Genomic DNA, 10,194 nt, shown 5'->3' on the forward strand with positions numbered 1-10,194 from the left:
CGTTAATTTTTTATGATCAGTAAGTAGTTTTTTTTTTTTCTGTTTTATATTTATCTTTAACTTTCCATTCAACCATAATCCTAAGGTGGAAACTCAGGTGTAATCGATTTCACGTGAAGTTGATACCTGAGAGCCGTTAGATGATTTGACTGATTTGACTAAATTTTCATTTAACGGCTCTCAAATATCAACTTCACATAAAGTCGACTGCACCTGAGTTTCCACCTAATCCTAAACCGGTAAACCCTAACCAAACTCAAATCCAAAACCCTCTCTACAAAACTCCAAGCCCTCCCTTTTCCAGTCACCCTACAATCGCCAATCCCTCCACGACGTCAGCCACACCTTTCTGTTCACCATTCACCATCCATTGCCTCTTTTTCCACTATTATTACCACAGCCTCATTTTTTATGGTAGCGGAAAAGAAATGGGATTTTGGTGGGTTGTGAATGGAATTTGAGAGGTTTGGATTTGGATTTGGATGGTGTTTAAAATTGAGTTAGAATAAGTGGTTAGAGATAACTTTAGGAGAAAAAAATATTAATTATTGATGATCAAAAAATTAATGATAGAAATAAAATTGTTAAGGATCAAATTTGATCAAATTAAGTGCTTGTTTGGGTGTCATTATTTTGATAAAAAAAAAATTTTTAATGAAAAAAGATATTTTTTTATTTTTTAGCGTGTTTGGCAAATTTCTAGTAGTAAAAGTAAAAGTATTAGAAAAATAAAAAAAAAAGATCTTTTTTGAGAAGCTGTAATTTACATCTTTTTTTAAAAGATCTTTTTCACTTAAAAAAAGATGTTTTTCATCTAATAAATAAACAAAAAAGTACTTTTATATCGTTATACCTAAACATAATTGATAGATAAAAAGATCTTTTTGCATGAGATACCCAAACATAAAATTACTTTTACTTTTCTATAAGATCTTTTAAAAAAAGATAACTCAACAAAAGATCTTTTCTTAGAAGCTCACCCAAACAAGCTCTAAATATTAGGAATGATTTTAAAAAATTTTAAAAATAGAGTGAATACCCCATCCGGTCCCTGACAATTATCTCGAAAGGACAACGAGGCTCCCAAGAAAAAAAAAAACACCCAATCCGGTCCCTAATAATTTTTTTGGGACTGATTAGTCCCTGTGCCAAAAAAATAACATTTATTTTTTTTGCACAGGAGCCTCGTTGTCCTTTCGGGATAATTGTCAGGGACCGGATGGGGTATTCACTCTATTTTTAAAATTTTTTATGCCCCTCCGGTTGGATTTTTTTTTTTCAGAGACCTCGTTGTCTTTCAAGGTAATTATCAGGGGTTGATTTGGATTTTTCTCTTTAAAATATTAGAGCCAAAAAAATTTTTTTTTTCTAAAACATGGTAGCTACAGTAAACTATTAATGATCCTGCCATATGAACGTATTCTGCTATAAATAGATGCCAAATTATCTTATGAAGTATCAAAGTATAAGAATTCTTCACCTTTTGTAGAAAAGCATAGGTATGCTCAACCCATAATGTGTCACTGCTATAGTAACCTTGTTGCGTTTTTGAGTAAGAAAATCCAGTGCCCACTGGGATATCTATGTATAACATGCTCAACATATGGGTCCATGAGTATGGGTTCAGCTCAAGTTTTGGGATATTTCCACTGAAATTTTGATCCATTCTTAGAGGTCCTGCAAATGGTTAACCTATTAGCAAGTTAATTAGCTCACGTATTTTAGATAAGTTTTCAAATATTTATTTTGTTGGGGGTATAAATGAGATACATTTATAATTATTTCGATATCAATATTTTCATTAAAAAAAAGATGATTTTAATAGTTTATCACGATAATTTTTTCTAGAATTTCTTGTATTTTGATATATGGAAAATTTTCATAATGTTTTTAACTTTTTTCTCTCTCTCTCTTCCTTCTTGATCGTGACAAGAGAATATAAGTATTATTTTATAGGTATTAGTTTATATTTTTAAGTGTTAAAATATTCAATTTAATTTTACGTATTTTTATTTTATTTATTCAGTTAATATATTAGATTTTATGTTAGTGGATTTAGAATTTTGAGTGAATACTCTATTCGATTCCTGACAATTATCTCAAAAGGACAACGAGGTCCCCAAAAAAATAAAACACCCAATCTGGTCCTGATCTTTTTTTTTTTTGGCAAAGGGGCTAATCAGTCCCATAAAAATAAATCTCAGGAGCAGGTTGGATATGGGTAAAGTATATTTTTTGTCCTTGAAGTTTGATAAAAGTTTCAAAAATATCCCTAAGTTTTATTTTGTTTCAATTTTGTCCTAAAAGTTTTCGATTTGCATCAAATATACCCTCAACGGCTAAATTTTCAAAAAATTTAAGATCAATCTAACAATAATGCATGAAAATTATGCTTGATTTGCTTGTACTGAGGGATTATTCTTATGAAATTGTTGTTGAATCGGTCTCAAATTGTTTGAAAAATTAGCCATCAGGGATATATTTGATGCAAATCGAAAACTTTTAGGACAAAATTGAAACGAAATAAAACTTAGGGGTATTTTTGAAACTTTTGTCAAACTTCAGGGACAAAAAATATACTTTATCCGTTGGATATTTTTTTTTGTCAAGGACCTCGTTATCTTTTGAGGTAATTCATAGGGGCTATTTTAGATTTTTCTCTAGAATTTTTATCGTTAACCTAATATGAGGTTGTATAAATACCTCTTAAATTATTATAAGCGACAAAGAGGGAGAAAAATAGAGAGATTAGAGGAGTAAAAAAGCTCTTTTGGTCTCAGCACAGTATGGACAAGTGTGAGATTAACCGAATCCCTCTCTTATTGCATTGAGAAATTGAATAAAAAGTAAAGTGATTATTATAATCTATAATATTAAAATAAAATTGACACAATCTTTAAAATTTATATTCTTATGATTTGATTAGGTACAAAAATATTAATTTAATCCAAGTGACTTACCATTTTCGAAAAAGAATGCAGAAAGTGCAGAGCAACCAGGACCTCCAACAAACCACAGCAGAAGTGGATCAAATAAAGGATTTCTTTCGGATTCCACAAACAAGTAAAATAATTGCACAGCTTCGTCTTCCCCAACCCCTACATATCTATACACACAAAATGCACATTTTTATTTTTAATATTGCGTTAATAATGATATTTTTTTAAATTGTGATCTACTGTTGTATTTTTTTAAAATGTGGGATGATTTAATTTACGAAATATAAATCGGATCGTCTGATTTTTAAGAGGTACAGAAATCAGACCGTCTGATTTTTAGGTACAAAAATCGGACTGTCTAATTTTTGTACTCGGACCGATTTTTAAAATTTTTTATGCACCTCCCATAATTTTAAAAAATACCAAAAATTATCACGTTAAAGTATAACACTCATCTTACTTTCATATTCAAATTTTTTAGCTCAAAAAATGACTAGAATATTTCTTTAACAAAAAAAAAATTTGCATCAAACAATATAGGATCACAATAGAAAATTTTTATTTATAAATAAAATAAATATAATATTTACGAATATATACATGCTTAAAAATAATTATATTCTTCATTTTTATTACATATTTTATTGGCACAAAAAATAAAATAATTATATTTCATTTGTATTGTCAAGGTGTCAAAATTTAAAACACGTATCTTTATTGCACACAAGATAAATTTCCAAAAAAAGTTAGCATGTACTAGTATCATAATTACTAAATATAGATACATTTTATCACATATTTTTATTTTTTGGAATTAAATATTTAATATATCAATATAAATAATACTGATGTCATAATATCTACTTATTTAGAATATTCTCTAGACTATTCTATTTCTTTTACACTATTCAAAAAGGAATACTGATGATAATTCTTATGGTGGGTTGAATTTTGAACTCGCTAATTATACGATTAAAATAACCTTTTTTACTTTTTGACCAACTTGTTGATTTCTTAATAATATTTTACTATTATTATTATTATATTATTATATTTTTATTGTAAATTTGGATCCGTCTCGTTAATCTGGGGCAAAGCGTATCACGCAGATTTTTGCAAATTAAAGTGTATAAAGACCACCTTACCCAAAAAAAAAAGTGTATAAAGACCAAAAATCAGTTTATTGAAAAATGGATTGTTACATGATACGTTTAAAGTGAAGAACGTAATACAAATATTATTTCTAGGTGAAATCAACAAATTATATTTACGACAATACAGAAAATTGACGATATGTTAAGTAGTCAACCTTGAAACCGGGTCAGTACTTATAATTTATTTTTCCTTTTTATTTCAAGTTTTTTTTTTTTACATAGGAGACTCGAACCCGCAACCTCTTAATTGAGTATGGAGAGTCTATGACATTTGAGCTATAACTCATTGGCTTTTTATTTCAAGTCATTATTTACAAATTCAGTGTGCTATTAATTAATGTTGTTATAGTTGTCCCTATTTTGCATACTTTTTCAAATTTTTTTTCCATATTTTTAGAATAAAAAATGTGAAAAAAAAAGAATATAATAAAAATAATAAATAATTCATTTTTAAAATATATAAAACAAATAATACAAATATTATTTCTAGGTGAGATGAACAAATTATATTTACGACGATACCGAAAATTAACGTAAGTTAAGTGGTTATACATTTGGATTTTTCAAAATAAATATAAAATTTACATAGATATGCTAAGAGAAATTTATGTTTTTTTTTATTATATATTATCTCGTCTATGCTGTGCACGAAATGAGTACATAACGGAATGGTCTTCCTAAAAAATAGATAGATGATAAAAAAATGTTAAATTATGTTGGTTCTTATATTTTTAGTGAAATTGCAAATTGATCCTTACACTTTAAAAGTTTATAATTGGGTCCCTAAAGAGAATTAAAATTTACAATTTAGTCTCCGTCGTTCAAAAAGTATTTAATTTAACAGAATATTCTCAGCATATTCTCTATTTTAATAGAATATTCTCAGTATATTTTGAGAATATTCTGTTAAATCAACACTTTTTGACCGAAAGACTAAATTACAAATTTTAATTCTCTTTAGAGACCTAATTACAAATTTTTAAAATATAGGGACCAATTTGTAATTTCACTAAAAGTGTACGGACTAACTGGGTAATCTAACCTAAAAAAACATAAAATTTTGTCTATATGTGTAAATTTTATATTTATTTTAAAAAATCCAAATGTAACTACTTAACTTATTGTTAATTTTCTATATTGTCATAAATATAATTTGTTCATCTCACCTAGAAATAATATTTGTATTATTTGTTTTATATATTTTAAAAATGAATTATTTATTATTTTTATTATATTCTTTTTTTTTCACATTTTTTATTCTAAAAATATGGAAAAAAAATTTGAAAAAGTATGCAAAATAGGGACAACTATAACAACATTAATTAATAGCACACTGAATTTGTAAATAATGACTTGAAATAAAAAGCCAATGAGTTATAGCTCAAATGTCATAGACTCTCCATACTCAATTAAGAGGTTGCGGGTTCGAGTCTCCTATGTAAAAAAAAAAAACTTGAAATAAAAAGGAAAAATAAATTATAAGTACTGACCCGGTTTCAAGGTTGAATGGAAGATAGCCGTCATAACCAGGTAGGTTCTTAACAATAGAGCTCGCAGAAGCAGAATCTATGACGGGTTGAAAAACAACAACAACAACCAGAACCACACACCAACATCTCCAACCCATGCCTCCTTCGATCTCTACACATCATCAACATTCCATGCTTTTGTCTTATTTATAAATATTTAATAACTTGATGCCCCACAACGGATTTTAATGGAGGTTTTAGGCAATTAATTAAATTACTATTTTTTATTGTAAAAAAATCTGAATTTTGACCATTATTCTAATTACAAAAGTATTCAAAATGAGTTGGGAAGGTGTTCAAATTAAGTTATAGAAAAGGGGTATGTTAACAAGAAACATTATTTGAACAATATATGGATAATTAGGAACACAGAAATAGAGAGCGAAGACTGAACAAGTACCAGTTAGGTTCCTGAGTTTCCACCAGAAGTTGAAGCAACCAAAGTGGATTTATTGTGAACTGAGCTTAACGACGAGCTGGATGGAGAGAAGATAATGAATTTGCTTGTCAATTTTTGCTAGCGATAGCATATACTCGTGTCCTCTACGTAAGGTGGCCATGGTACGAATTTTTGTCCTATTCGACTTTGTTCTGTTTTATAATAACTTGCATTAAATTCGTCTCATTTTTATCTGTGCGTAATAAAAAATTAAATTCTAATCCGTTCTTGCGAGTACCCGTTTCATTCCTACCTGCTTTTATAATTGAACCCGCTCTTGTGGATATCCACCTCGCCCCTACCTGTCTCTATAATTATTAAAATTCAACAAATAAAATAAAATTTTAAAATTTATATAATCATCATTACATATATAATATAAATTAAAGTAAAAAATTAAATATGATATAATATTATTAATTATTTTACTAATTATTTTATATATATTACATATATGAGTTAAGTATTAAAGTGGTTTATGAAATTACACTCGAACCTCAAAGTAATATCTAAACTTAATAGTTATCCGATTTTATCCCTCAAGTTATACGTCGGGACCCACAATCATCTTTCTAACAATTTTCGTGCACCTGACTCCATCGGAAAGTTGATCTGTACTCCTCTCTAACACATTGGCAAAGAGAAAACGACGTAGTATTGTTGTGGCACATAAATAGAAGAAAACGATATCGTTTCTCTCTCAAAACCTCAATCCCTCAATGTTAAACTAACGTATTGCCTTCCTCTCGCAAAATACAACACAAACAGAGCTGTTTTCTTCTCCCCTACCCTCATCAATAGGGTTTGTGTGATTGCTGTAACTGCAACGATTTGCGTTTAGTCTCTCTTGCACAGGTGTGGTCATCCATGAACGTCTTGATCTGCCATCAATTATTCTCAGTATTATTAGAAGTCTACACCAGCAAAACACAGCTCTCATCCTTATACACAACTTTCATTCTTACATTATCATTCTTCTTAAACTAAATTCTCCTACCCTCCTGAATACAATATTCACACACATCCTCTTTAAACTCCATCTTTATAGTGAATGTCATTCCAATCTCAAGCGTAAGTTCTCCAAACCTTCCTCCTTCTCTGAACACAGGAAAGACCTCATCTGAATCAACCTCCTCCAACTCATCCTTAGAGTTCGGAGGAGTCTCCACCTTCCAAATTGTTACGGCCACAGTAATCGCACAAACGCCATTGATGAGGGTAGGGGGAGAAGAAAACACCTCTCTGTTTGTGTTGTGTTTTGAGAGGGAGAGGCAATACGTTAGTTTAACGTTGAGGAAGTGAGATCTTGAGAGAGAAACAATGACGTTTTCTTCCATTTACGCGCCACAACAATACTACATCATTTTCTCTTTGCCAGCCTGTCACGAAGGAATACAGATCAGCTTTCCGGTGGAGCCAAGTGGACGGAAATTGCTAGAAGGACGATTGTGGGTCCCAACGTATAACTTTAGGAATGAAATTAGGTAACTATTAAGTTCAGGGACTACTTTGAAAATCGAGTGTAACTTCAGATACCACTTTGAGACTTAACTCAATAAAAGTATATATATTTATATATATTATATATACCGGGGCGGGTTTAACCTAAACCCGACTCTTGTCCCGCCCCGCCCAAGAACCCGCTCTGTTAAAAATCCGTCCCAGTGCGAAGGTGGATAATTATCTACCTCAAGCATATAGGGGTGGGGTGGATACCCACGGGTTTGGATAGTGTTGCCACCCTTACCTGTACAGAATCATATACGAAAATATATAAAAGAAATTAAATATTTTAAAAGAAATTGAAAACACACATAGTAGTTATTACAATAAAAGTTTTATAAAATTCATTAAATCTAATAGTTAATTTGATTTTACTCTTATGTTAAAACTGATTTGAGTATGATCTAACATGAGATGAACTTTTCTTGAACCTTTTCATTATCATGGCTAGGGATGACAATGGGAATCTGTAGGGAAGATATCCCTTTCTCCCCTCCATTTACCCATCTTGTCCACTCCTCGTTATAGGTCCATGTTTAATTATTCATGCGGGAATGGCGGATACCTGAACTCTAAACCCTAAACCCTAAATTAAACTCTTCTATGGATAATGCCTTAAATTAAAAAAAAATTATATTAACACAAAATACATAACTATTAAGGTAACAAAATCTAAAATTCCAAACACATTTAACATAATCTAATACAAACATTAAATATTCAAGATGATAACTTATAACTTTTATATATAAATGAGGGTATTTTAGTAAATTTTTCTATCAATGTAGTTGATGAATCCACATTTCATGGTATTTATTTGTTTTAATTGAATGAATTTCATTGACTTTTCTCACATTTATCCATTGAAATAGCATAGTTTCATGATTTCTTCCTAAATTATGCCTAAAAGTGAAAACATGCTTTTTAGGTCCTTAATTACTAAATTTTATTCACTTTAATTCCATTTGATGTCTTGATGTGTTTGTTGAGTGATTTCATGCTTACAAGGCTAATATGGATTGGAAAAGTGAATAAAAAGCATGCAAAAGTGGAGAATTCATGAAGAAATAGAGTTTGGAGCTTTTCAGCAAGTGTGCGTATGAACAATGATGCGTGCGCACCCACGATCGGAAGTTCATGCTGTCATGCATACGCACGAGAAGAGAATCAGCAAGTGTGCGTACGCACAAGTCCTGACACGTGACTTCATTAAATACAAAACGCTGGCAGCGATTTTTGGGCCTCCAGAACCCAATCCAACTAATTTCTGAAGCTATTTTGAGCCTAATTCAATAGGGAACAAAGGGAGAGCAATTATGTTTTAGTTTAGACATGTTTTAAATTTTTCTTAGATTGATGCTTTGATACTTGTCTTGATTTAGTTTTCTTTACTATTTCTTGTTCTAACATCTTACTTCTTTTAGTTTTACTTGTTATTTCTTTTATTTGGTTATTTTATTGTTGATCAACTCTTGTTAATTTGAATTTTTATTAATGCAATTTAATGTTTCTTTATTTATTGTTATTTAATTGAGTTGTTATTATTATTTTCTTGCATTTGGTAGCTTTATATTTTATTATTATTGCAATTTAATATGCTTTTATTTTCATATACACCAAGTGTTTGATAAAATGTTTGGCTTAGTTTTAGTGTAGTTTTTCACACTCTTTGCTTGGAATTGAGGACTTTGGTGACTTTGAGTCATTGATGTCCATTCTTGATTGATATATTAGGGTAGTTAGTTGATTTGGTTTCCACTAACGTTAGTCTTTCACTAAGCTAATTAGTGAGTTGGTTAAGACTTGTAGATTGAGATCAATTATGCCTATTTGACTTATCCTCGATGTTAGGGTTGACTAAGTAGGATTAACTCTTCATAACCAATCTATGTTTATGGCCAATGGCTAGGATAGGTAACCTTAACTCTCAATCCTTACCAAGAGGTTTCTTATTACATTACTTGCCTCTTGCCATCAAACCCTCATTCCCTCATAGCCAATAATTGAGGACTCTATTGCAATTCCTAGGGAGAACGATCCAAAAATTAAAAATTCCCGACTATTTTGTGTTGATTGTGACGTCTTTGAATTAAACTTTGATTGAGAGTTAATTGTTGGTTTAGACTATACTTGCAACGAAGAAACTCTATTTTGTGAAATTTTAAACATGCTTTTGGATCTCATCAGTAGTTAATAAAACTCACCCTTCATATTTAGGATTTTTCCTCATTGATATAAAATATTATCTGAGAACTCATGTCAACAGCTATTCTAGATGTGTTTTGGTATTGAAATATTGTTGGAAGATAGTAGAATAGTAAACAACCTCCTGATGTATGATATTGAGGTCTATGAGCTTACTCTTTAATGAAATCCATGAATTTTCTATCATCTTGTAACAATTTAAGAGTAAAATATACGTTCTTATAAGTATCATGGAATATTCGCATCCTCTTTGAGTATTCAAGAGGAGCTGTAATAATTTTCAGAACTTCTTAAAGAAATATTGTTTAAAATCTCACTTCCAAGATATTTATAAAGCAACTACATACACTACAAGAAAAATGATGGGGATTTATCAGCGGATTTATCAAAAAATTCTGCCGGTAATATGTTTACCATCGAAATCC

At 30.1% G+C, this 10,194-nt stretch overlaps 1 protein-coding gene across 7 annotated transcripts in view; it reads right to left on the reverse strand.

The window, feature by feature from the left end:
- Positions 1 to 6,195, reverse strand: part of LOC107638340 (serine carboxypeptidase-like 13) — a 79,760-nt gene extending 73,565 nt beyond the window's left edge. For 2 of the 7 annotated variants that reach the window (XM_021120343.1, XM_021120342.1), the window contains exons 1-4: positions 6,023 to 6,190; positions 5,584 to 5,734; positions 2,961 to 3,106; positions 1,481 to 1,677 (exon numbers count right to left, since the gene is read on the reverse strand). In XM_021120343.1, the coding sequence (XP_020976002.1) occupies positions 1,481 to 1,677; positions 2,961 to 3,106; positions 5,584 to 5,720 (480 nt within the window). In that variant the 5' untranslated portion in view covers positions 5,721 to 5,734; positions 6,023 to 6,190. Of the gene's footprint in view, positions 1 to 1,480; positions 1,678 to 2,960; positions 3,107 to 5,583; positions 5,735 to 6,022 lie in introns of those variants that run through there. The other 5 variants (XM_021120345.1, XM_021120344.1, XM_021120341.1 and 2 more) reach the window with 5 other exon arrangements.

This window comes from Arachis ipaensis, chromosome B04, assembly GCF_000816755.2.
Source record: "Arachis ipaensis cultivar K30076 chromosome B04, Araip1.1, whole genome shotgun sequence".
Classification (NCBI taxonomy): Eukaryota; Viridiplantae; Streptophyta; class Magnoliopsida; order Fabales; family Fabaceae; genus Arachis; species Arachis ipaensis.